General features: G+C 49.8%; 5 protein-coding genes across 7 annotated transcripts in view; 3 read left to right on the top strand and 2 right to left on the bottom strand.

Annotated features, from left to right (window-relative positions):
- Rgp1 (RGP1 homolog, RAB6A GEF complex partner 1) lies at positions 1-8,949 on the bottom strand. Of its 3 annotated transcripts, none has more exons than XM_031377208.1 (9): positions 8,656-8,949; positions 8,160-8,294; positions 7,654-7,790; positions 7,160-7,243; positions 6,913-7,062; positions 6,534-6,680; positions 6,208-6,335; positions 5,856-6,045; positions 1-4,684 (listed from the first exon to the last, which is right to left on the bottom strand). In XM_031377208.1, the coding sequence occupies exons 2-9, from the start codon at positions 8,273-8,275 to the stop codon at positions 4,461-4,463; spliced, it is 1,176 nt and encodes a 391-aa protein (XP_031233068.1). In that variant the 5' UTR covers positions 8,276-8,294; positions 8,656-8,949; the 3' UTR covers positions 1-4,460. The 3 variants fall into 3 exon arrangements, with proteins under 3 accessions (XP_031233068.1, XP_031233066.1, XP_031233067.1); XM_031377206.1 differs by having other exon boundaries at positions 8,482-8,759; XM_031377207.1 differs by lacking the exon at positions 7,160-7,243 and having other exon boundaries at positions 6,913-7,134; positions 8,482-8,760.
- Positions 2,941-4,430, top strand: Msmp (microseminoprotein, prostate associated). The gene is made up of 3 exons (XM_031377210.1): positions 2,941-3,356; positions 3,575-3,683; positions 4,014-4,430. The coding sequence occupies exons 1-3, from the start codon at positions 3,227-3,229 to the stop codon at positions 4,192-4,194; spliced, it is 420 nt and encodes a 139-aa protein (XP_031233070.1). The 5' UTR covers positions 2,941-3,226; the 3' UTR covers positions 4,195-4,430.
- Positions 8,776-20,691, top strand: Gba2 (glucosylceramidase beta 2). Its single transcript, XM_031377205.1, has 17 exons — positions 8,776-9,575; positions 13,434-13,525; positions 13,694-13,809; positions 16,207-16,425; positions 16,697-16,936; positions 17,167-17,269; positions 17,421-17,574; positions 17,658-17,783; positions 17,941-18,113; positions 18,320-18,424; positions 18,608-18,715; positions 18,795-18,946; positions 19,065-19,171; positions 19,289-19,431; positions 19,512-19,627; positions 19,710-19,901; positions 20,155-20,691. The coding sequence occupies exons 1-17, from the start codon at positions 9,244-9,246 to the stop codon at positions 20,431-20,433; spliced, it is 2,757 nt and encodes a 918-aa protein (XP_031233065.1). The 5' UTR covers positions 8,776-9,243; the 3' UTR covers positions 20,434-20,691.
- Creb3 (cAMP responsive element binding protein 3) lies at positions 20,560-25,215 on the bottom strand. The gene is made up of 9 exons (XM_031377209.1): positions 24,860-25,215; positions 24,620-24,770; positions 24,473-24,543; positions 24,270-24,359; positions 22,229-22,335; positions 22,058-22,126; positions 21,410-21,494; positions 21,237-21,321; positions 20,560-21,150 (listed from the first exon to the last, which is right to left on the bottom strand). The coding sequence occupies exons 1-9, from the start codon at positions 25,004-25,006 to the stop codon at positions 20,822-20,824; spliced, it is 1,134 nt and encodes a 377-aa protein (XP_031233069.1). The 5' UTR covers positions 25,007-25,215; the 3' UTR covers positions 20,560-20,821.
- An 18-nt stretch (positions 25,216-25,233) lies between these two features.
- Positions 25,234-26,783, top strand: part of Tln1 (talin 1) — a 31,098-nt gene continuing 29,548 nt past the window's right edge. The window contains exon 1 of the mRNA XM_031377203.1: positions 25,234-25,680. The gene's annotated coding sequence lies outside the window, so the exon portion shown is untranslated. The remainder of the gene's footprint in view (positions 25,681-26,783) is intronic.

Below are 26,783 nucleotides of genomic sequence, written 5' to 3'. Positions count from 1 at the left end.
TTGATTTTCAACCTTTATTCAAGATTTTAAGATTCAGTAAGAGCAAATTTATTTTTAAAATAGGGTCTCACTCCATAGCCCAAGCTGGTCGTCACACTATGGGCAACCCTCCTGTTTCTTGGTGTTGGATGGTTCTATGGAAACAGCCCTATCAGCCTTCCTTTGGGGGCTTGGGAGTGGGGTACTGGATGGCAGGCTGGGTACCATGGGAGACACAGAGAACTTTCCTATTACACCATCTTTGTGTAAGATGGTAAGGGCCAACATGGTTTCAGTTTACCTGAGAAATCCCAAACAACTATTCCAGCACAGAAAGCCTCTTTAGAACCAGGCACTACTGCAAAGATCCAAAGCATCTAACCCTTGCTACTACTCCCTGGAGCACTTCCTTCACACTGGCCCTGATAGACCCAACTGGCCGATCACACCTTCTGACTTGCATGGATGGTGTCTCAGCAGCATGAGCCTCACCACCCACCATGACTTTCCTGGATCTTCCACTCCAGGAAGACTCGGTAGGGCCTTTCCTCTGCCCTTCCCCTCCAGTTTCCCAGTTCTAGCCTGCCTCGCTGTGTCTATTCAGCCACAAGCTATGAATTTAGGGGCTTTGGACTTTGCAGCCAGCTGGGCAGAAAGCAGCCCCTCCCATGACTGATTCCTTTGGGTTCGTTCAGGACCTTCCCCTTTCTAGGCTCCAGTCCCCAAATCTCCCTGAACCATCATCTCCGCTCATCTCCAAATGCTGTGCTCTGTCCCATTTGGGCAAAGCAGGCAGGGTTGGGGTGACTCAGCCCCGGAATGAGCTCACTTCCTCACCCTGCGCACCTGCCTGCACTGCTGGAACACAGCCTGGCCCAGCTCTGGCGGATGTTTTCCTTGTCCCTGCATAGGTGACCTGTGCCAACCCTCACCCTAACCCTGTCCTGCCCCTTGCCCCAAAAGCTATTCCCCCCGGGACTCAGTGGGCTGGGCTCTAACCACTGATGCCCCTACATACACACCACTGCCCAGGCCATCAGCCAGGTCCCCACTGCTCTGTAACCTCAGAAAGGAATTCTGCTCAGTCTCTGTCTCCTTCCAGAAGTCCCCGAAGCTACACACCTTCACCTGCATTTCAGGAGGCTAGTCCTCACTTTGCAGTTTGGTGTGGCTCATACAGTAATGTCTACCAGGTCCCATTTCCAGTACCTTCTCTGCTTCTAGGACCTCTAGCCTCACTTGCATTGTCTCTAGCTACTGCAGAAAATGGTCTATGCTCAGCCTTCTGGTGGGATCCCCCAAAGGCAGTGGTAAGAACTAACTACTAAGCAGACTTGTAAGCTTGATCCTCTCTAATCCCTTTCCCAACCAAGATAGCAAAGAGTCAAGGCTGTGCTCTGCCCTCCATGCCCCAGGGGCCTACCTGGTTATCCCCTGATAAGCTCTCCACTGTTTTTATCTTGATATCTACCTGAAAAGAAATCTAGTTTTCTTCCAATCAATTTTGGGGAGTGTTTGGGTGGAACCTGGGACACTGAAATGGTAAGCAAACACCATCACTGAACACATCCCAGCAAGGTAGAGGGTACCCTGGAGGAAGGAGCTAAGGGCTTGGGGGCTGTATTGACAGTAGCTGCTGAACGGGAGGAGGGGGGCTCAAAGTCGGCAAGGTGTAAGCTGTGTCTGCTGCGGTAGGTGATGGGGAGTAAAGCGAGGGGTGAGACTGCAGGCCTGAATGCAAACCACAACAAAAGTCCTAGGAGCAGGAAAGGAAATGCTGGAATAGCAGGGCTTGAGTTTGCCCAGGGTCACAAAGTGGTCACAAAGGAGTCTTGGAGTTCACGTGAGGGGATGAGGGGAAAGTCAGAATCCAAATAAGAAAGAGCAGAGTCCTAAAGTTAGCTGAAGGGACATGATCCTCTTCCCAAGGTACGGAAGTAGGAAAAGCATCTTTACCGACATCACTTTTCAACCCAGATGTCAAGGACTAAAACCGAAATGCTCCCAGGACAACATATGTTTGAAGGAGGTTGTAGGATACCTTGGAACATACATGTGAAAGTCAGAAGGTGGTCTGGAGAATCTACAACAGAAGCCTTCAGCTGTGCAGAGCTACTTACTGCTGTCCAGAGGAAAGAACATCACTTTTGTCTGAGTTTTAGCATCAATCAGTGGCTATTTTCTGAGGGCCATGGGCTAAAGATGGTGCTAAGAACATCCCATGTGCTATCTATCTCACAAGCCCGTGAGCTGGCATTTCTACTCTCAATACACAGATGAGGAAGCAGGGTGGCAGGTGAAGTGACCCGTGCAAGGTCAGATAGCCAGTGAGTAGTCGCCATGTGAGTCCCAGCAACCCTCCAGAGTCTACAGAAACTCAGACCTTAGGAAGCTTTGTCCCATCATGAGAAAAGAGGGGCCATCTCTGTGAAAGTGGGGTGACTTCTGTTAGGGTATTTGGAGATGCTTGTCTTTGAGGGGGGCCAGAAGCATTGCCGGAAATGGGACAATCTTGCATCTGCTGTCCACTTGGGGTAAAAATGCAGTTTATCTTTAGGGTGCTTTTGAATGAACCCCTCTCCTCACAATGCTGAGGGCAGCTATTTTTCAGATGTATCAGGGACACCCTGCCCTGGGGTCTGAAGGAAACACACTCTCCATTCCAGATGCCTGCCTGCTCTCCTGGAGACTCTGGCAGTTGCACCCTTGTGCAGCTCCTCGGTTTGGCTGGGGCACAGGATTAGCCATCCCCAGGAAATGCCTCCCTCCGGTCCAGGCAGGGATCCCAGCACACACACCCCTGCTGGTGGTGGAGGGAGGGTTGATGGAATGCTTCCTCTCTGCAGGTCAAGGAGATCTGGGGACCACCTGGGGCCTTCACCCCTCCCCCCCTCCTGGTTGTGGAAGTGCCAGTCCAGTGCCCCTTCCATGGCCACCTCCCTCCTCCTAGCTGTGTGGGGGCATGAATCAGCTCTCACAGCTTGTTAAAAGCTGGACCTCTTGTTTTCATGCCCTCACCTCAGGAAACAGAGTTCCAGCCTTCCAGCTTTCCTCAGCAGGGGGCCAGGGTCCTCACTTTATAAACATTCCCAGCCTGTAAGAGCAGAGGGCACTGCCATGGTATGAGACTGGAGCCCAAGGAGAGAGAAACTCAGGAGTCAAGGAGCAAGGCAAGAAAAGCAAGGGGGTAAGACCAGAGGAATCTGAGCAGAAGCCAGGAGGAGTCTGAGAGAGCTGAGCTGCAGGAATGGCCCTAAGGATGCTCTGGGCTGGCCAGGCCAAGGGGATCCTCGGAGGCTGGAGGATCATCTGCCTGGTGGTGTCTCTATTCCTACAGCACCCTGGAGTTAACAGCAAGTGTTACTTCCAAGCTCAAGGTAAGGAGGACAGATGCTTAAGGGAAAGATGAAGACAGTGATGAAGGCTTAGAGATGCCCAACACTGTGTTAGAATAGCCAGTCCTTCAATTTGTGAAACAGGAAGGCTATCCGGAGGGGTCGTGTGCATGGATTCTCTCCCACTCCAGACCAGGAGAGACTGCTGCCAAGGCTCCCAATTCTCATCTACTAACACAGCAATTCTCATCCTTACCTAGCCCCCTGCCACTATGAGGGTAAATATTTCACTCTGGGTGAATCTTGGCTCCGCAAGGACTGTTTCCATTGTACCTGTCTGCATCCTGTCGGTGTGGGCTGCTGTGACACGTGAGTAGCCAAGAGGGTCAGAGGGAATGCCTCTGGTGTGCCTAAGGGATGGCCTGGGAGTCCCTAGATTTCTTGAGGCAAGAGTAAACAGAAGAGCATCTGGAGACTGCAGAAATGAAGGCACCAACGGAGGGGTGGGGTGGGGGGGAAGTGGGCGAGCGAGGTAGATCTGCAGGAAGAAGTCCTGCTTGGGAGCACTAAAAAGTCCTTATGTGGGAGTGAGAGAGCTTAGCTGGAGTGCTGGGAGGGCGTGGGAGGACGGCTGAGTGGGAAGGGCAGGCCCTAAAGGTGGCTTCTTACTGTACTGACTTGCAATCTTTGGATCTCTAGGTCTCAGCATCCCATTGACTTCCCTGCTGGGTGTGAAGTGCTACAGGAGGCAGGAACCTGTCAATTTTCCCTGGTGCAAAAAGCTGACCCTCGGCTGCCCTGCAAAGGGGGGGGACCCGACTTAGAATGGGGCTCAGCTAACACCCCTGTTCCTGGGGCTCCTGCCCCCCACTCCAGCTAAAGGCTCGCCCATCTGCTGACCGCTCACTGCTGCTGCTGCCACTTCCAGGGAAACCACTAGCAGCTGCCAATTTCCTCCAAATAAATAAATTAATGCTACAGCTGAAAGCCCGTTTCTCATTGCCTGTGCTACCCAGGTGGGGAAAGTGGGCCCTCACTGGAGTCCAGGTGTTGAGTTCTCAGTTTCTTGAAAAAAAAAAAAAAAAAAAAAAAAAAAAAAAAAAAAAAAAAAAAAACTAGTTGCCATGGTGGGCATATGAGCCAGTTTCAGATAGTTATACTGCTGGTGCTAGGGCCTGGGGCAGCATATGAGACCAGGGTGGGGCTTGTAGGAAGCACTTTGATGGGGAGGTCCCAGCTGAAGGTGTCTACAGGCACCTGTTCAGGTCCTGTCCAGGTCGCAGGCTCAGGCTGTTCCAGTGGGGGCAGAAGTACCAATTCTGGTTCTCGGGATGTTACAAATTCAAAATGTAATCGCCACTTCAAGGACACTGTGAAAGAAAAAGACAAGAGGTAGATGCTCTAAAACCGTGCTTCTCAACCTGTGGGTTGTGACCCCTGGGAGTCTAACGACATTGGAAAACACAGATATTTACATTATGATTCATGGCAGTAGCAAAATTACAGTTATGAAGTATCAACAAAAATAATGTTATGGCTGGGGGTCAGCACACCATGAGGAACTGCATTAGAGAGGTGCAGTGTTAGGAAGGCTGAGAGCCGCCGCTCTAAAAGCAAAAGGCCAGGGCTGCTGGCACACACCTATCCCAGGACTAGGTGAAGGCAGAACCACAAGTTCAAAGTCAGCTTGATGCCAGCTGGGGGGGACTACATATCAAATATATCCCTAATATCAAAAGAACAAACAAACGACAAACAACTGGGAAGTAGTAAAAGCCAGTGACAGGATGTGGTTAGTAAACTACAAAACAAAAAACTCAGAGCCGTCACGATGGCTCAGCAGGTTAAAGGGACTTGCTGCCAAGCCTGGTCACCTGAATCAGGATCCATATGGTAGAAAAAAACCAATACCAGGAAGCTGTTCTCTGACCTGAACACATGTGGCAATGCATGTGCCCTGATCCACATGAAATAATAATTATGTGCATTGAAAACTCTCTGACCAGCGCTCGGGAAAAGGAGGCAGAGCAGGTGGATCTCTGTTGAGTTTGAATCCAGACTGGTTTACACAGGAACTCTAGGCCAGCCAGAGCTACACACACAGTGAAAGATCCTGTCTTAAAAACAAACAAGTAAAAAAAAATATTTTTTAGAAAAACAAAAACAGACTGTATCCATAAAGAAGAGAAGGCGCAGGTCAGAGAGCTTTGATCAAATACTGTTTTTAAGAAACTTGCTGTTAACGTGTTAACCAGAGATGCTATTAAGGATACCAGTTTAACTGCCTAGTAACCCAGGATTGGGATAGCCATGACTAGGTAGCCTGAAGTGAATGCACTAAGGAGGCGGAGATCAGTGCATCACAGGGGTAGGAACAGTATTTAGGGGTCAGCACATCTAAGAAACAGGTGGAGTGGGAAGACGTGAGGAAATGCAGAGGGCCAGGCTAGATGTGGGCATGTCTGGGAGTGCTTTAGGGATCACAGCCCACTACCTCCTACCCAAGCCTACTTCTTTCTCCAGGAGTGGTCGGGTTCTCACCAATGGCAGTGCAGAAGCCAGGAGTCGAGCAAAGAGGGATGGGAAGAGAGAAGCTGGTTCTGGTTGTATGTAGGCAGGACTCCTGGTGCCGGGCATGAGTCACATGGGACACTGAAGGGACAACTCCGGTCCCTCGGCGTCGCTGGTATTCAGGCTGTACCCGCTCTTCAGTTTGCAAGCTTACTGAAAACTGGGAGCAAGAGGAGAGATGTAAATGAGCGGGCATTTGGAAGTTAAGAGGCAGCCCTGAGGATCTCAGTTTCCATTTCTACAAAGTACCCCCTCTTTATGAAGGCCTCTTTTCCACCCTCACCCCTCAGGCCGAACACAATGAAAGTTCCTCCTTCCTCACCTGCAGACACGCTACGGTCCCTTCCCCTAAGTTTAAGGTCCCCACCACGTCCTCGCCAAGTCTGTACACAGATTTGAAGATACCAAATGTCCCGACTTTCCCTCGGCCATCGCTGATATTGTAGAGATCTGAGGAGAATGAGATACCGAAAGGCTACAGTTTATACTGGGAAACGCGTAGGACTGAGTCTCAGAGGCCAAAAGGATGCTTTTCTTTACAAGGGGGGCCAAGTATCAGTGGACCCCAGAAGAGATGTGGTAGACTTCTCTGACAGGAATACACCGGAGGAAAGGGTTGGCGCAGGGCAATTCTGAAAGGATTCTCACGGAGACTGCGGCAGGATGTGGCAGCCATGAGGCGCTCCCCAGCTAGCTCAGCCAGCCATGAGTCCTTCTTCCCACTGTCATCCTCCTCTAAGAACGGACTGGATGGTGCCACAGCCTCATCCTGGGGGAAGTGGACATCTTGAAGACCTAAAACGAATGAGCAGAGACAATGCTGGGAGGAGTCAGAGATATAAACACACAACTGGTTTTAGACTCCAACCTGAGAAGGCTGAAGGGGAGCCATACCTGAGCTCTGCATCTTAACTTACTCTCCATCTCTCATCCCCAGTAGTGTCCCTAAAACCAGAGTCTCTGTAGGCCCTCTCACATATTCTTAGTAAGCCTCTACCCACCCCATCCCTCTAGGTACCTAACTTACCAGTCAGCACAAGAACTCTCAGAGGGACACGGAGTAAGGTGATGGGTGAGTTGACACGCTGGCAGCCAATGGTCAATTTGTAGACATATTTGACCGACTGACCCCGAAAGGAAGGTGGCCCCTCCGTGGGCAGCACTTCACTGTAGGAGTCTGGTTGAGAAACAGTAGTCAGGGCAGCAAGAGGCAGTCGGGGTCCTCCCTCCGAGAGACTTAGAAGGTAATCTGGGGTTGAGAGACAATCACTCACATGATTTGGACTCGCCAGGGTCTAGCCTCAGGTCACAAAACAGAATTTTGGGTGGAGTGGAAAGGATACACTGGCCCCTCTCACCTATGAAAAGTCAAAAAGGCTGCAATGAAATGACTCCATTGTCACATAGCAAGTGGAGGCCGGGGAAGCCGCCAACGCTTTCTGTTGTAGTAAGGGAAGTCTTTTCCTTTTTTCTTTTTTTGGTTTTTTTCAAGACAGGGTTTCTCTGTATAACCCTGGCTGTCCTGGAACTCACTCTGTAGACCAGGCTGGCCTCTAACTCAGAAATCCACCTGCCCCTGCCTCCCAAGTGCTGGGATTAAAGGCATGTGCCACCATTGCCCTATAAGGGAAGCCTTATAGCCCCAAATCAAGTTACCTTCCCCTCCACCACAGATATGCTGGAGACCCTAGCATTCAAGAGTAACTTAACTTTACCCTGGGGTGGCAATGACTTCCCCTCCCTCCATGACAAATGCTCTCTCTCTAACCTCGGTGTGGTAGAAAGACAGTCTGGCTGTCAGGCTGGACATCCGGCTGACTAGAGTCAGGGGGTGGCAGTGCTACTCGACTCTCGCTGGCATGGAACTGGCAGTGGATCTGGGCACTGGCCCAGGCCAGAGCCTCACTGTGGAAAAGGAAAACGAAGGAATGAGAAATTAGTTCCTGACTTCACCAATGCTTTCTCTAGAATATTGTCTGGCAAGATCGCCAAGGTTAGATGACTATCTTAATGACCAGAGAATCCAGAACCCCGAAATAAAACCATTACACAACGAAAAGTACACTGAGTTCAAAAAGGAGCGACACCGGGAGGAGGAGGAAAGGTGGGTAAGGGGTCTTGCCAACCACATATTTGTTTAAAAGCCCTTCATTACAATGAGCAAGAAGGTGGTGATGGTAGTGTCGTTACAGAACAACCAAAGCTCTGATTTAGAACGAGCGATACCAGGCTTCCTCCCTGAAGGGTCACCACCTTCAGTACCAGCATCCCCACCTGGATGCAGAAGTGGCGGTCGGGGGCAGAGGATTAGTGACGGTCACCACACATTCCAGAGCCTCCCCGGCCAGAAACACAGGACCTCGACTCAGCTCAGCTACCACTTCAATCATGGCAGCTCCAGAACCAAATCTAGAAGGAAACAGAGTGCCAGAAGTCAGTACAGCGGAGATGGAGGAAGGAGTGTTTAAGACCTAGGCTTATGTTTAGACCTGGGTCCCAGGGGGCAAGAAGTGGTTTTGCTTTTTTTTTTTTTCAAGTTTCAGTGTGGGTGGGAACCACTGGGGTTTGGGGAAATGGTAGGGCGGCGGATACTGACTCTGTATTGCCTGCGGGAGGGCGTCGCTTTAGCTCCAGACCTCCCTGCGCCCAGGGTTAGGCCTCTTGCGCCGCCTCCCAGGCCTGCCTCTGTCCCCGCTTCCCTCGAGGCTCCACGTCCTAGCCCAGGACAGCGCCGCGTATCACGTCTCCAGATCCAAACTCAGACTCTTACGCATTGAGGTCCTCACTTGCCCGCCCCTGCGAGACCGGCTCGGAGCTCGGTGGCGTCCGCGGAGTCGGTCGCGCGGCAGAGGCGGGACTTCCTTTGTCACATCTTAGGGTTGAGACGCCCCTTCCGGTCGGACCTGCGGGGTGCTTCCGGCCGGAAAGGAATCGGGTGGTCCCGGGGCTGCGGGTCACCTTCCCAGCGGTGGCACCTGAGCGCGGGCGCCGGGTATCCTGGCTGGAGGGACCCGGTACCCAGCCCTGGAGACCCTGCAGCTGCGGCCCGGGGCGGGGCCGAGGGTCGCCGCGAGCTCCTGGGCGGGCCCCAGGGGCGGTGCTTTGCGGGCAGGTACCGCGGCTCCGCCCCCGTCCTGGAGCTGGTTGGCCTTCGGCCGGGCGTGCTAATAATCACCACGGCCCAATGACAACGAGGCCCAACCCTTCCCACCCAGGATCTAGAGACGCCCAAGGAGAGCCCGCGGCGACTTTATTGCTGTAGCTGCCGCGGCCGCTGCTGCTGCTGCTGCTGCAGGAGCTCTCTGACTTTACCCAGATACCAACTTCCCTGGTCGTAAGGACCCAGGATCCAGTGAACATGGTAACCTGCGTACCAGCCTCCGAGCAGATCGGCTGTGCCGAAAGAGATTCACCAGTGTATTGTGAAGATACTGGAGGCACTGAGGCTGTGCGGGTTACAGACTGCGGGAGCCCGGAGGACAGTGAACCCCAGAATGAGCCAGGCTGCTGCAATTCAGAGGACTCTGGGCAACTGATGGCCTCCTACGAGGGTAAAGCTAGGGGCTACCAGGTGCCGCCTTTTGGCTGGCGGATCTGCTTGGCTCACGAGTTTGCAGAGAAGAGGAAACCTTTTCAGGCTAACAACGTCTCTCTCAGTAATTTGGTAAAGCACTTCGGTATGGGCTTGAGGTGAGTAGAATCCGTTGCTTTGAATGCCTTTGGTTCCATGGCATTCATTCAGACTCCCTGCCTAAGTAGGAAAGGGTAGGCAAGCAGGTGGGCTCCCGGTTCCAGTCAAGTATGCCATATCCCCTGTATTCTTTAACCCTGCAGTTTTTGAGGGTGGAACTGAAGAACACTTTTTTTTTTCTGCATCCCAATTTTCCTAGCATCTTGTCTTCTCGGCAAGAAAGAGAAAGAGCATAGTCCTGAAGTCAGTCTTTCCTATTTAACCGCCGCCACCCCGACCCTCCCCCCTTGCGCCCCTCCCCCCCGCACTTCCTCTTTCCCAGGCTCCCCTTTGAGATTAGCTATATTTTGTGACAAGGTAGAAGTCCAGTCCGGATTGTGCTTGATACAGTGTTTTTATTTTTTTGAAGAGGAGGTTCTCCGCGGGTCTGCCTGACCCTCAGCAGCTGAAACATTCTGTGCACCTTATTTAAGCGCAAGCTTCTTCAATCCCAGAATTCTTCTGTTTCTATCCTCAAGCTCTGATTCCTAGAATAGTTGAGTCTGGCTGTTGTCAATCAACCCTAAAGAGAGGGTGAGAAGTTCACTCTGCTCTGTGACAGATGGCTTCCGTACAAAAAAAGCAAAGTTGGAATTGGGCAAAGTCCTAGAGTGCCACCTACTTGGGAGGCTGAGACAGGAGGATAATTTGAGCCTAAGAGAGTTCAGGGCAATCTTGAACATCAAGGTGAAAGCATCCTCAAAGTAACAAGTAGGGGAGAGCTAGGGATAAAGCTCAGTGGTTGAGAGCATGCATTCTACCACTGAAGTGCTTTCCCAGACTTCTAAAGATGACTTCCAGCCCGCAGTGGGTTTTCCGATCTTCCTCATATCCCAGAGGTTACAAACACTCCAGGGCAGGTACTGTAGAAGCCTCTGGATTCCCCACGGAGTTCAAGGACTAGTGATGAACCATTCCTATTACAGGAACAGACGGATGTAAAGACAGCATCATTCTGAGTCACTTCATGTATAAACACAGTACTGGGGAGGGAAGCATAAAATTTGCCAGACTTGGCCCCAAAGCTTCTAAAGTAAGGAATCCTTCTCTGTGCCAGTCAGTGCTGTGGAGCTGTGGTGGGGAGGCCACTTACCTTAGCCTAGCCCTAGGCAATGAAGAGGGCCCAGTGCTGCCTGGACATTTGGCTCCTGTGGGTGGCCCATCTCAGAGAATCATCCCTCCACGCAAGTTATGAAACTAGCTGTCAAAACCAGACAAAAGTAACTTCAAGAACAGTTTGTTTTGGCTCACAGCTTGAGGGTACTGTCTATCATGGCAGAGAAGTAATGATGGCAGTCACACAGTATCGCCGCCAGGAGCAGAGAGCAGTGAATGCCAGAATTTGGCCCTCTTTCTCCTTTCTATCAGCCCAGGACTCCAGCCCACAGTTAAGGCACATCGACCCATTTCAGTTAACCTAATGTATTCATTCCTCATAGGCATGCCTGCAGGCTTGTCTGTTTGGTGATTCTAGATCTGGTCAAGTTTTCTGTAAGAATTAACAATCAGCTGGGCACTGGTGGCGCACACCCTTAATCCCAACACTTGGGAGGCAGAGGCAGGTGGATTTCTGAGTTCGAGGCCAGCCTGGTCTACAGTGTGAGTTCCAGGACAGCCAGGGCTACAAAGAGAAACCCTGTCTCAAAAAACCAAAAAAAAAAAAAAAAGAGGAATTAACAATCATACTGTTCCAGCCAAACTCTGAGATGGGCACAGTGGATGGCATGTGACCAGGATAAGGTCAGGAACAGGTATGCATCCATCCTAGCCTCTTAGGCACTAAGTAGGAGCTGAGTCACAGAGGCCTCAAGCTCTTGCTCAGCCCCTTGGACCTTGGCTTCTCATGCTAGGATAGGGTGGGAATTGTCCACACAGAGCTTTGGGCATGGGATGAGGTCCTGCACTGAGGAGAAAGCAGAAATGGGGATTCACAATGAACATTTTTGAGCTGGAATTGATACTACTGAAAAAAACTGAATATCAGGAATGACAAGCAGCCAAACTAGAGGAGGGAACCCCTCAGAGTTGAACTGAGGGGCACCCTCATAGGGGTGCTGGCAGGATAGTTATTGGACTCTCAACTTAGAGTTCAATTTTGATCGCTCTTCCTTTCTCCAGAGTCAGTTCACATAATAAATGTTTAGTACCAGAGAGTCCTTCACTCTGCCCATTTTTGTATCTTGTAATTCGTCTCTGATCCCTGCTGGCTTCCCACTGTTGTCCTATTTCCTGTAAACTGGCAGAGGAAGGGCCTTCAGCCTTGCTCCCTCCCCATCCTTCTCCTCCCATGCCTTTTGCCCCGCCCCCAGACCGTGCTGCTCCTATTCTTTTTAATGTATTTCCCCTCTCAACTCCTGATCCACTCTGTCTTCCATTGCTCTTTCTGTGTCCACTGTTTGAACATCCATTTGTACAGAAATTCATCAAATATTATGGTCTGCAGGCCCGGTGCCTTGCCCTGTGCTTAGAGCTGTGGGGAAAATTCACCTTGTCTTGGTCATTGTTCCTTAACCCAAGGAACTTAAAAATTTGTCATGCTCATGTGAGGAACACACTGACATGACAAAGCAGTGTCTAATTAGGAACTGAGACAGTGTGTGGCAATAGTCATACCTGGCACAGATATTCCACTTTATGGCTTTCTTATCTCTTAGGTTATTTGATCTTTCCATGATTATATGAGGTAGCTAAGGCAGAAGTTATCCCCATTCCGAAGATGAGGAAACAAAAGCTTGGCTGACATACATCATTACTTGTTTAGATGTGACTGAATGTTGGACATAAAATGGTTAAAGAGCAGGTGGGCGGGGCTTGCTTAGTGACCCATCCTAAATGAGAATGGATAAGGAATAAGATTAGAAGGCAGGCTGAGGCAGATGTCCTACCCTTGAAAATGCAGACATCTACTCCTATGTGACAGTCCTGATCATTTTCCTATTGGCTACAGAGCAAGGAGCAAGAACAAGAAAACACTGTGACTTTTTAGAAAGCTTTACTATAGTGGGTATTCTGGCTTTGTTTTGTTGAGAAAGGTTCTCACTTTGATGTCCAGGTTGTCTTGGAACTCATTACGAAGCCCAGGCTAGCCTCAACCCCAAGTGTTGATTTGACAAGTATGAGCCATCATGACCAGTTAATTTATTGGCTTTTTTGGAAGAACAAAATCTGAAAACTGAAAATTAAATGCTGAAGTGGGGATGAAGCTTAAGAGGAAATGGTTTGGAATATACACACATCAGTTATCTTCAGCTGTGATGGGTTTCCTTCTACCTGATCTATTTCCCAATTTTTCACCTTTCATAAATGAAATCATTTTTAAGGGAGAAAGTCCTTTTAGCAGCCTCTGCTTATGTGGAAATAAGGGGGATGTGTGGAAGAGGATGAGTAGCCAGGGAAGGCAACTGGCCCTTTCAACACAGACGCTAGCTCCTGAGGTTTGAGCTAAAGCAGTGGTAATGGACTTAGAATTGCTTCTCTCTCAGAAAAGAGAAACAAGGGCATCCTACACTAGTACTTGGGCAACTGGGAAGATAAGGGACCTTGAACTGGAATAATCAGAGGAAGATGGCTTGGAAGATACTAGTGATGGGTCCTAGGTTGTTGTCTTAAAAAACAGTTTCACCATATATCCCATGCTGGCCTCAAACTTGTAATCCCTCTGCCTCAGCTTTCAGAATGCTAAGATTATAGGAATGTTCATGGAGCTCAACATCCTTGGGACATTGAATTGAAGATCACACTGAGATGGGGAAGGACAGTGAGTGCAGCTTATAGTAAAGAGTCCACTCACATTACACTCACTGACACTTGCTCCTCAGGTACTTGAAGTGGTGGTACCGGAAGACCCACGTGGAAAAGAAGACCCCTTTCATTGACATGTTCAATTCTGTACCCCTGAGACAGATCTATGGTGAGTCTCAGCTCAGCTGCCCTTTTCAAAGAGGGTGCAACTTCTGTGCTTCTGCAGAGTCAGGCAAAAAGGCTTCTAGTTTTTGCATGGCTCCATTCCCTAAGCTTTTAGAGATGGGCTTGCTTTCTTCTTCCAGTTCTCCACTAGCTATCCTGACTTTCTTCCTAGGTTGTCCCCTGGGTGGCATTGGAGGAGGCACTATCACCCGGGGCTGGAGAGGCCAGTTCTGTCGTTGGCAGCTTAACCCTGGAATGTACCAGCACCAGACAGTCATTGCAGACCAAGTAAGACATGGGTTCGGGCAGGCAGAGGGGTGACTCTTGGCTAGCATAGGATGTGACAGTTAGACATCCACATGGTCCAGTTCAGTAAATGCTTTCAGGATGCTGTGTGCCCCACTCAGTCCTAGGATAGACAACAGGTTAAGATGAACACAGAACCCATGTTCCTTGAAAGAGTAAACAAACAGCCCTGATAAGTCTCATGTACATGCCTAATCTTCTGAGCACTAGCTCAGCCAGTACCCACCAAAGACTAGACATTTCTAGATCATTTAGACTGGCTAAAAGAACACTTGGTACTGTGTGGAGTGGGACATCCCTATAATCCTAATATTTGGGAGGCAGATGCAAAAGGATCAGGAGGTCAAGGCTAGCCTGGGCTATTTAAGACAAAACAAAGGTGGTGGGCAGTGAGATGGCTTCAATATTGAAGCCACAGGTCTGACAACCTGTATGCCATCCCTGGACCCACAGGGTGGGAAGAGAGAACCAGGCCCTACAAATTACCTTTGAAGCTTCATGCATAACTTGATTGTTCACTGTGGCATCTGCATGCATTGGCATCGGTGTAAAGGTCAGAAGACAGCCTGTATGAAGGAATGAGTTCTCACCTTCTACCATGTGGGCTTGGGAGATTGAGCTCAGGCTGCTAGGATTGGTGACAAGTGCCTTCACTGGCTTGAGCTATCTTGGCTGGCCCTCAATTTTTTTTTTTTTTTTTTTTAAAAGAACATTTGAAAAGACTGGAAGAGAAAAAGTAAAACCTAAAAAGCCATGGTGGACAAGGAGCACAGCGCTGTCTCCTTGCCTAGATTTGTAACACTTTAGCTAAGGTCACTCCCCTGCTGCAGATCCTTCCCAGGATTCCCTTTAGCCCTTCTCTCTAACCTTCCTTGATTTTCTAAAGCTTCAGGTTTTTCATTTCTGTTTGTAATCTCAAGTCTGGGCCTTAATTGACAATGTATGACCTGCCCTTCACCAAAGTTCTCAAATGACCCTCCTTCTGAGTTAGCAGGTTCCCCTTTCCTGAGGGGTACCCCCAGCTTTCAGCTTACCACCAAAGGAGAGATGACTGGCAGATCTCAAACCCACTAATGATGGTATCCTCCTCAATTCAAGATTCACTGATACTGAATTCAATTCAATTCACAGATACTGGCTATGCTCAATATCTAGTCTCTACCCTAGGCCCATGCCTCATCTCTTCTACATTGCAAGCCATGTTTGGAAACATGGGTCTGCAGTAATAATTGCCTGTATACTGTGTTAAAACACTGTGGTATTACTGTGGTTAATACACTTTGGGGATATTTATATTTAAAAAATCCTACAAAGTACCATTATCATTATTGAGGAAACAGGATCCAGAGGGCATTAGTAACCTGCTCAAAGCAACATGGTAGCCAGTGCTGCTCTCTGTGACAAGGAGTTGGTCTTAACCATTTGTACTTTACCAGCAACATGAGAAATTATGGCTGGGACCACATTTGTAATGCCCAGCACTGAGGCAGAGGATCATCAGTTCAAGGCCAGCCTGAGCTACAAAGCAAGACCCTATCTCAAAAGAGATAGAAGAAAGGGAAAGGAAACTTTACATCAATAAAAACACCAAGTGTAGTTTGGAGTAAGGGAAGAGGTTAAGACCTCAACATCTCCCTTCCTGGGAGCCTAAGGTTAATCAGGAGAAATAAGACTTGGGAAAATTGGAGACTGTCACCATGAGGTGGGCCCGAGTAGACTGAAGATGCAGAGTACTACAGAGACTTTGTACACATGCCGGCTCTGTGAGGTCCACTTCAGCAAGCTAGAAATGACCCCTTCCCATTGGAGACACAGGATAGCAAATAAAAACACTGACATAATTCACCAAATACTGAAGAGGAATCGGGTGTAACAGAACAGTCCCTCTTGGAAAGGAGGAGGAAGAGGAGGTATGTGACTTAGGTCCTGAAGGATGAGGGGATCTGATTGGATGGAGATGGGCAGACGCATGAAGAGGAAGTGAAGGATGCTCACAGACTGTAGAGTGTCTGTGTATTTGTCTGACCAGGTTAGAGTTTAGCATTCAGCCTGAGTGCTATAGAGGTCACTAAAACATGCTAGGCAGGGGTTGGCACATACTGATTTGTTACATCATTTTCTGCTACCAAGCTAAGAGGCAGAGATAGTATAAGCCTGATTAGATAGAGTACTGAGATCAGGCATGAAGGGAGGAGGTCTAGGAGCTGGCTGGATGGGGAGGAAGTAGGTCAGGTGCTGGCTCACTGAGCTGGGAGGAAGGCCTGGAGACAACCTAAGGCAGGTGGTGACAGGGTCTGCAAAGGAGTCCTTTGGTGCGGGGGATGAAGTGTGTGTTGCTTGTGGGTTACTTGTTCCAGCCTGTCTGCTCTCTTGATCAAGTTTATAGTATGCTTGCGTCGAGACGGGCGGACTGTGTATCAGCAAGTTCTGTCCTTGGAGCTTCCAAGAGTCCTGCGCAGCTGGAACTGGGGCCTGTGTGGTTACTTTGCTTTCTACCACGCCCTCTATCCCCGAGCCTGGACAGTCTATCAGCTTCCTGGCCAGAATGTCACCCTCACCTGTCGCCAGATCACACCTATCTTGCCTCATGACTACCAGGTGAGGATTCCTCCTGTTTGCTCCATTCCATGCCCTCCCCAAGATCCATTGCTACTAGAAATTGTGTAAACTATGAAAGGGAGAGGCTGGGGTTATGAACATCATACCACTTCCCTGACCAAGTCATCCTAGCCATCTAGACCTCCTGGGAGGCTGTTTTCCTGGGAATATAGAGATGAAAGGAAGACCGAGGGAGTGTAGGGGGACGATTTGAGGTTCTGTCTGGCCACTCCTGAGGACACACTGAGACTGAGTCCAATCTCATCCCCAGGATAGCAGTCTCCCTGTAGGAGTCTTTGTGTGGGATGTAGAAAACGAAGGAGATGAGACTCTGGATGTGTCCATCACATTCTCCATGCGGAATGGACTAGGAGGTGAAGATGATGCGGCCGGAGGTTTGTGGAATGAGCCTTTCCGTCTGGAACAGGATGGGACGACTGTACAGGGGCTACTCTTGCATCATCCAACCCCTCCGAACCCCTACACCATGGCTGTGGCTGCGCGGTGCACGGTGAGGGAAGAGTCTGCTCTGTACCTCTCTCCGGGAGCCCCTGCCCTCCCGGCCTGACCCGAACCCACTTTACCTCTCACAGTCTTCCATTTCATCAACTCCCGAGTCCCATCCTCATCACAGCCCTCAGCCTCTAGACCTTGGAGGTGACAGTGTGTAATGAGCAGGAGAGCTAGTCAGAATCCAGTGCGCTTAGACTTGCCTTTACAGAGTCTCTGGCTTCTTAACAGGCGGATACCACGGTAACCTACACCACGGCCTTTGACCCCGACGGCACTGGGCAGCAGGTGTGGCAGGACCTACTTCAAGATGGACAGCTGGACTCCCCTGCTGGTGATGGGGGCTTTGCCAGGGAGGTGTTGGGAAGAAAGGCTCTGTCCTGTCTTAGGAGCAGGGGTGGAAGACCTGATAATGAATAGGCCTTGTCCCTGGCTTTGGAGCTCAAGGAGGTGCCTGTGCTGATTGACTCCTCTGTGCTCCTTAGGCCAGAGCACCCCAACCCAGAAAGGAGAGGGTGTCGCCGGGGCTGTGTGCATCTCCAGCAGGCTGCTACCACGAGGCCGGTGCTGCTTGGAGTTTTCACTGGCTTGGGATATGCCCAGGATCATGTTTGGAGCTAAGGGCCAAGTCCACTATAGGTAAATGCAGGGCTCCAAAGGCATGGGGTGGGGGTGGGGTCTAGCCTAGAGTATCTGTTCTTATGCCTTTCTTTCCACCCCAGGCGGTATACACGGTTCTTTGGCTCAGATGGTGATGTGTCGCCTGCCCTGAGCCACTATGCACTGTGCCAATATGCAGATTGGGAGAACAGAATCTCAGCATGGCAGAACCCAGTACTGGATGACAGGTACCAGGCACTTACTCCAAGTAGGGCTTGATCTGTTTCCCCAGCCGTTAGTCAGGCTGTGCTGGGATTCACAGAGTGCCCCTATTCCTCTCAATTCTAGACTCCCTTCTATCCTGGGAGGCTCATAAAAATCTATTCCCTCCTCTTGGCTTCCCAGAACCTTGCCTGCCTGGTACAAATCTGCACTGTTCAATGAATTATATTTCCTAGCCGATGGAGGCACGGTATGGCTGGAAGTTCCTGAAGACTCCCTACCAGAGGAGCTGGGAGGGAGTATGTACCAGCTCCGCTCTATTCTGCAGGACTATGGGCGATTTGGCTATCTTGAAGGTATGGAATGCCAGTGGATTGGCATGGGTCAGGCTAGGTGTGTCCTACATACCGCAAGATGACAGATGTTGCCTATCCTGAGATACTGACAGGATAAGGGGTGAATTGGAAAAAACAGAAAAATGACCGTGTCCTATTTCCAGCTTTTGAAGAGCTGCCAAGCAGGAGCTAGCATTCTGGCAACAGTGTCTCTCTTATTCCTCCAGGCCAAGAGTACCGCATGTACAACACGTACGACGTCCACTTTTATGCTTCCTTTGCCCTCGTCATGCTGTGGCCCAAACTTGAGCTCAGTCTTCAGTATGATATGGGTAACTTCTCAGCTTTCTCTACCCTTGAGCCTTTATTGTCTCTCAGATAACATGTCCTCCCCTTCCTCCTGAGAGTGCATCTGGCTCTTTAGTTCTCTGGGGTCACACACACAGCACTGGATCCCACCCCAAGCCTGCCCACTCCCTGCGCTCCCTCACGTACTTGTGTCTCCACTCCCCCAGCTCTGGCAACTTTCAAGGAAGACCTGACCCGGCGACGGTACCTGATGAGTGGAGTGGTGGCACCTGTGAAAAGGAGGAACGTCATCCCTCATGACATTGGGGATCCAGGTAAGATTCCATCTGTCAGTCTCTATACCCCCTCTCCTATCCACCGGCACACTTAACCAGGTCCCCTTCCCTCCAACAGATGATGAGCCATGGCTCCGGGTTAACGCATATTTGATTCATGATACTGCTGACTGGAAGGACCTGAACCTGAAGTTTGTGTTGCAAGTTTATCGGGACTATTACCTGACGGGGGATCAAGGCTTTCTGAAGGACATGTGGCCTGTGTGTCTGGTAAGGAATGAGGACAGTGTTCAGTACAGCAGGGATGTGGCTGGGGTCTTGGGAGAACCCAGATGGCTAGTATCTTTCTTAGAACTTAGGTCTTCAGTGTCTTGATCTCTCTCTCTAGGCTGTGATGGAGTCCGAAATGAAGTTTGATAAGGACCAAGATGGACTCATTGAGAATGGAGGCTACGCAGACCAGACCTATGATGGATGGGTCACCACAGGCCCCAGGTTTGGGGGTAGGGATTCCAGGGCTGAGGTGGGGCCCTGGACATGTGAGGGTGGTAGTGCTTGTGCATGGGAGGCACTGGAGCGGCCAGTCTCACTCCAGCCACTGTCCCTGACCAGTGCTTACTGCGGAGGGCTGTGGCTGGCAGCAGTAGCTGTGATGGTTCAGATGGCTGTTCTGTGTGGGGCCCAGGATGTCCGGGATGAGTTTGCTTCCATTCTCTGCCGTGGCCGAGAAGCTTATGAGAGATTGCTCTGGAACGGTGAGTAGAAGCAACCTGGGGCAGCCTAAAACCCAACCACGGGATACAAGCGGCTTGACTTTGCTCTTTCTCTATTCCAGGACGCTATTACAACTATGATAGCAGCTCCCAGCCTCAGTCTCGCAGCATCATGTCTGACCAGTGTGCTGGGCAGTGGTTCCTGAGGGCCTGCGGCCTGGGAGAAGGAGACACCGAAGTGAGAGGCTGGAAAAGCCAGAAGTATGGGTTCCCTGGAGGTGGGAGGCAAGTCTGAGACTCAGCCTTTGCTCTCCCTCCAGGTATTTCCTACCCTGCATGTGGTCCGTGCTCTCCAAACCATCTTTGAACTCAATGTCCAGGCCTTTGCAGGAGGAGCCATGGGGGCTGTGAATGGGATGCAGCCTCATGGTGTCCCTGATAGATCCAGTGTGCAGTCTGATGAAGTTTGGGTGGGTGTGGTCTATGGGCTGGCAGCCACCATGATCCAAGAGGTAATGTATTCTCTTCCCCATCCTTTCACCATTTGTGCAGTGTTCCAGAAAACCTCCTCAGCTACTACATTTATTTTAAGAACACCTTACTACCATCTATCTGTCCATAGAGCGCCTTTTTCCCTAATATACATTCTACCTCTCACCTTTAAGTTCTTGCCTTTAGGGCAAACGGCCTCCTGTCTTACATGCTCAGCTAAGGTAATTGTGTCAAGAGTCAGTTATTATGTGTGACTTCTACCTCTCCCCACAGGGCCTGACTTGGGAAGGTTTCCGGACAGCAGAAGGCTGTTACCGCACTGTATGGGAACGCCTGGGCCTGGCTTTCCAGACCCCAGAGGCATACTGTCAGCAACGAGTGTTCCGCTCCCTGGCCTACATGCGGCCACTGAGCATCTGGGCCATGCAGCTGGCCCTACAACAGCAGCAGCATAAAAAGAGCTGCAAGCCAGCAGTCACACAAGGCACAGGACTAAGCACACAGCCTGGATGTGGACCAAAGAGATCACTGGCAAACCTCAGTCCAGAGTGATCCCTCTGAACTGTGAGGCCCAGCCTCTACACTGGGCCCTCCTTCATCCCACAAGTCCTGCAGCCCTGAGCCAATAGGACAATCACGCCCCTCTTCCTACCCAACTGTGCCAGTAAAAAGAGGCTGAGGAAACACTTATTTATTTCTTACCCTACCCATTCCTTCCATGGATGAAGTATTCAAGGCCAGTAAATTTCTCCAAATCTATTCATGAGACAACAGACACACATGGGTATAAATAAAATACTCATAAAACTAGTTAATGTGACATGTCTGAGTTCCTGGGCATCCTAACAGGGCACATGAGCAAGGGCCAGCTGTCCCCTACTCCTTTTTATTTGAATACAGACAGGAGTCCTCAGGCTGAGGACTCCCCATATCCTCACACCTAACCTGAATACCTGCCCTGCAAGATGATTGAAGAAGGGCCGTGGGTAGGTAGCCATCCCCCACTTTCTGAAAGATTTGCCTGCAGGAAAAGGTTGGAGCCTGAAAAGGGCATCTCTGAAGAAAGATCAAGGAGTGGCCAGTGCACGGGCTGCTCTGCTTGAGGCATGTGGTACAGTACACAGGAAACGTTGCTGAAGACCAAGAATGTATGGTCTGAGCTATCCACCAGCTGGTGTGTGCTATCCATGGGTAGCTCTGATGGTGGGGCAGACGGCTTCGGCTGATGATGGTCCTCACTGGGGAGGGCACGAAGCTTGCGGTGCAACACTGAAGAGACAAAGACTGGTCAGGAGACCACACAGAAGAAGCCCTCTACCACAGCTCACACCTGAAGGTGTCCTTAAGCCTCTTACCAACATACTCGGCAGGCACACTTCCCCTCGCATTCGATGAGTACATAGCGGGTACCAGGAGAAGGCAGAAAGAGAACAGGAGAACCTAGAACATAGGGAAGAGGAGATGTAAGGCTCTGGGTCACACAGCCCGCAGGTCTGCCAGGGAAAGGCTCTCCTGTCACCCTCCTCACCAGAACACATGTGCTGCCGCTGCTGGTTTTGTTGGCTATCTCAATCACCATGGCCTGAAGCTTCCTCAGTTGATCTAGAAGGGACCTAAGAGATGAGAGGAAACAGTATTGGGCATGCTCTGGCCAAGCACCCTCTCCACTGATGCTGTGGATCCAGTCTCAACTCCCTTGCCATTTTTCCCCCATGTGACTTTGCACACAAATGCTTGTGATTCCTTAGTGAGACAAAAAAAATAAAACTTCTCTGCCCTGACTTAAACAAATGCCTTCAAGAAGAATTCTCCAGTACCTAATCAACTATGCATGTAATCCTCACAGAACCAAGTACTGTGTTCTCTACCTTCTGGGCCAACACCCCAGAGCTAGAGTTCTGGCCAAGCACAAATCCACCATCTTCTCTCATCCCAGTCCCATCCCCATAAGCTGCAACTGCAACGATGCTGACAACCTGCAATCTTTTCTTACTTCTTTATCTTGGTACTTAATTGCTCCTTAGCTACTTGTAAGTTTATTCTCCATCACGCTGAGCTTGAGACCTAGCTAACTTCCAGATGTTTGCATTTAGGAGCTATCCAGTTAGAAGTTATGTGGAACGGTGGAAAGAGTGAGAGAACATTAAAAAATGAATGACTTCAAATGGCCACTTACAGATTCTGTTCCTCTAGACGCTGCACCTTGTTCTGTAGCTCCTGATTCTGGGCTGTGTATTTCAAGACCCTGGAGGACAACATGGATACGAGGACACGTGGATTTCAAAATACTGTGTGTCCTCCCTTCAAAGACCAGGTGTCTAACTTCCCCACGCCCATTCTTTCTTACCTGCTCTCCAGCCCTACTACATACACCTTCTTTTTCTTGCGGCTTTCCTGAGCTGCTCTCTTGTTACGAATCTTCCTCCGTACTCGTTTTAGAACTTGTTCCTCCACCTAAGGGAAGATGGGGAAAAGATCACCCCAGGTATGTCGTTATATGCCTGTATATTATACCTATATATATTACACAGGTGTGTTGGAAGGCAGCTAACCTTCATCCCAATCAAATAATATCCACAGCTTCTCTGTCAATAGGCATTCACCTTCTGTGTAAACATCAAGGAACAGATGTTCAACACTTAAAAGTCAGACTACTTATTATTTTTTATGTATATGGGTGTTTTGCCGGCATGTCTGTATAATGTATAATGTATAATGTATATGCATAATGTGTGTGCCTGGTGCCCACATAGGCTAGAAGAGGGTGTTAGATCTCCTGGGATGGGAGTTACTGACAGTTGTGAGCTTCATGTGGGTGCTGGGACGCGAATTTATGCCCCATGGAAGAGCAGAAAGTGCTCTAAACCACTGAGCCATCTTTCCAGACTCCAATTAATTTAAAAGTTTTCTCTTAAGCTAGGTGTGGTTGTACATGCCTATATTATCAGCACTTGGGAGGTAGAGGAAGGAGGTCAGGATTTCAAGACCATCCTTGGCTAGGGTAGTTTTTGAAGACAGACTGAGCTACATAAGACCATGTCTCAAAACTAACAACAAAACACCCACCCTTATCCTAAATCAACATCAATCTTCTTATAATTTCCATCCATTGGATTTTCCTAGACTCTCTAAAGTGATATAGAATATATCCTTCTTTTAAGGTACTTTAAACTTTTTTTTTCAGAAATTAAAACTGAATAAAGGTAACTCTTACATACTCTGATGCCTGTCAAACCTGAACCCTAGCCAAGAGTGACGTAATACTCTTGTAACACAAGCGAGTTAGAAGCAGGAGAATCAGGAATTCAAAGGCACTCTTTCCCTACTACATGGTTTGAGGCCAGCCCAGCCTGGGCTTACAAGACCCTGCTGTAACAAACAAGGGCCAGAGGGCATGGCTCAGTGGCAGAGCATTGATGAGCATTCATGAGGTACTATAGTCCAATCACAGTGGATAGGGGAATTATGCTGTGCCCTTTCAGGGTAAAGGAAGGCAAGACAGTTACTGTCCTAGGGACAGAACCACTATTAATAATTTCCAAATTCCATTTTCTTTCCTACTAATATATTGCTCATTCATCTTGTAATAGTGGTAGAGGGATAGGAGATGGTTTGCCATGTAGCCCAGGCTTGCCTGAACTCGACATGAAGCTAAGTCTGCCCTTTAACTCTGATCCACCTGCCCCAAATAAATAAATGTCTACATAACAGAAGAAATAAGACAATAGTAAAAAGGCAAATGACATAAAAACTAGATTGAGTATGCTTGTAATCCCAGCACTTGGGAAGTGACTTGGAACTTGTGAGGACCTTCCTGCTTTGCCTCCAGAGAGCTAGGATTACAGAGGGGTGAGCCATTACGTCCGTCCAGCTTTGACGATTGTTGTGATTAGACTTGGCTCAGCCTCTTAAGCATTTCTACCACTGAGTACAGTGCAAGGTCCCAAGATAACAACGAAAGCTATCAAGGCCCTTCACTTGCAACTTGCAGTTCTTTTCAAGGCTCTGTGATAAAGTTACTCAACATTTTAAAAATTATCTTTTGTACATGGGTGTGTGCCTGTTTGGAGATGAGAGAACTTGTAGGAGTTGGTTCTCTCCTTTCATCATGTGGGTCCTGGAGATAGATAAAGACAGGTCATCAGGCCTAATCGAGAGTCCTTTCCTACTAAGTTGCACACCGATAATATTGAAAGGAACACCAAAACATATCTATAAGTCCCACAAGATCAGGATCTACCCTGGTACCTAGCCTACTATCTACCTGTCCCAGGTTCCCACTAGCAGCAAGTCAGTCCTTTTGCAAGTGATTGATAAGAAATAAACTGAGTTTGCTCCTTGGGTTACACGACCCCCTCCAGCTTTTGCTCTACCAACAGGAACCTTACCTTAGTGAGAGGAAGTGTTGAAGGCAGAGTGAGCCCCTCCTTCTCCAAAAGCCTCTTCTCTTCCTCTGTCAGTATTAGCCTAGACATTTCCTAAGGTTGGAGGAAATAGTGAAGAGAGCAGAGTTGCATGGGGCTGTCAGAGCAGTATGGGGGAATCTTGGCCGCTGCAAAGTGAGGTAATCCTGAAAAATCAAGTCCAGTACCTGCTCTGCTGCTGTTTCCTCCACACGCAGTGGAGTCACGTGGAACCCCTCCTTTTCGAAGCTCTCAGCATCTGCAAAAGTGAAAGTAGGACTAGCTAGGCCAGTGAGAGCTCTCTCCTCCCCCATAACTTAACATTTCACACTTACCTAGATCTATGGAGATGTGCTCCTGTGGAAGGGAGTAGTTGTGATCATGGAGAACAGAAGAGCTGAAAGAGCAGTCCCGCGGTGCCGAGGGACTGAGCAGAGTGCTCAGTAAATCCTCTACTTCCCAGTCGCTCAGTTCTTGCACGGAGTTCTAACAAATTCAAAGGCCTTGATTTATCTCCGTACCTTGGGTCTCACGGACATCCCTAGCTTCCCCACTCAGAACACCTACCCACCCACCTCGGAAGGTGACAGCTCCAAGTCCAGCGGAGCCTCCACGTCCTGCTCAGTCGCAGCCCACAAATCTCCGCTTTCCTCTAGCAGGAAGCCCAGCAGGTCCTGATCACCAGGATCCAAAGCGAGCAGGTCCTGACCACAAGGATCCATTTGGGATATCTATGGATAGAAATCCCTCCGCGCAGATCCAATCTCCGAACGTTGGGCACGACCCCTCAGTCTATCCAGTCGGCTCGACTTAACCTTCGTCACTCCAGGCCTAGCTGTCACTCTAAACCACACCCGTTTCTCGACTTCGGTATTCCTCAACTTCCAACACAACGGAAGTGATGCACATAGCCTCGTGGAATCCTGGGACTTGGAGTTCTCTCCAACTCGGAAGTGGCTCGTGAGCTGCGCCACGTCCCGGGGGCTATGCAAATTATGGGGACGTCCCTTCATCTTCCCACACCCCAGGGCGGGGATTCTTGGGATCCGGATCCGCCTTCGCCGGGAGCTATTAAAAAAAAAAAAAAAACCTAAGAGTCTAAAAGGGAACTCCAGCTTAGTTCGGGCGTTCTCTCCAGTGCTCTCCTCTCTTCCTGCTGGGGTGGGGCGGCCAGGCTTTGCGAGCGCCCGAGCATCGAGAGCTACGGCCAGAGCAGCTTCCTGCAAGTCTCCGCTGCCATAGAGCGCGGGCCCAGGGCGCCGCCGGCGGGCGGGGGACGTTTCCAGGACGGAAGTAGACGAGAGTGTCGAAGGGAGGGCGAGGCCGGAGCCCCAAAGCGACCGGGAGAACGAGCGGGTAGCGGGCCCAGGGCGGGGCGCAGAACCGGGCAGCGCAGGTAGGCCGGACGGGCTGGGCCGAGCTTCTAGGTGGGGCTGCGGGTCCAGGCCGGCCCGGGAAGCGGCGGGCGGGGCCCCCAGTCCTCCTGCACATCCTGTGTCCGGTTGGGGAGGTCAGGGTCCAGTACGTTTTGGTGTGAGTTTGGTTTTTAAGCTAGCCGTGTTGCGAGAGGCAGACCCTTTCGCGGGGGTAGACAGTTCTCTGTCTCGGCTAGGTTTGGGGACGGATAGAAATGGGGTGGCAGTGAGGCACTGGGCGGGGATGGGCTTTGGTGTTAGCCGATAGTGAGTCTGTGGTTAGGAAAACTTTGGGTGAGTCGGGTTTAGGAGCAACGATCCCTTTATAAGTTAAAGCTGGACTACATTCTAAACATCTTGCTGCTTTCGTGTATGTGACATTTACACTGAGGTCATTATTTTCTGGAATGACCAGCATAAGTCAGAGTACAGGATCGGGTTAAGGATCAACAACAGGAATTGGCTTTGAAGCCCGTTTTAGGGATTGAAGGCCATTGTCATGGTCAGTATTACGAATAAACAGTGAAAAGGTGAATTAAGAACCAAGTTACAAATGAGCTTTAGGACTGGGCACGCGGGCCGTGGCAGGGGGGGGGAGGGTGCGTATTTAGGGTTAAAGTTGGGGGATTTGGGCCTAAAAATAAAAGCCAGATTAGTATGGGTGTTTTCTAGGAAAGGAGTGAATGTCAAGGTATAGGGAATTAGGAAACAAAGTCAGGATTAATGTTAGGAATTGGTGACAGTGTTAGGGGTTGAGGCTGCAGCTATGGCTGAGCAGGTAAAATGTACGACGTTGGCAGCAAGTAGCTACCTTTGTTTTGTAGTGAGTTCTCTTATTCCTGTGCAGTCACAGAGGCCTCTTTTACCCAAAGAGGTGACAGAGCTCTGGACCTCAGCTAGAACTGCCAGCATCTGGGACTCCACTTTCTCTATTCTACTGCCTAAGCCCAAGACTTCCCCTAGCCATTGGACTATGTTGTTTACTAGGTGGGAGGTGGGAAATGGAAAGAGACCCAGGAGTCAGACAAGGTCATGAGTGGGGATAGGGAAGAGGAGGCCTGTGACTGAGGGGAAACTGACCAAG

Source organism: Mastomys coucha, unplaced genomic scaffold (genome assembly GCF_008632895.1).
Source record: "Mastomys coucha isolate ucsf_1 unplaced genomic scaffold, UCSF_Mcou_1 pScaffold18, whole genome shotgun sequence".
Taxonomy (NCBI): Eukaryota; Metazoa; Chordata; class Mammalia; order Rodentia; family Muridae; genus Mastomys; species Mastomys coucha.
Note: the sequence above shows the minus strand (reverse complement) of the source record. Positions and strands in the feature narration are given on the sequence as shown.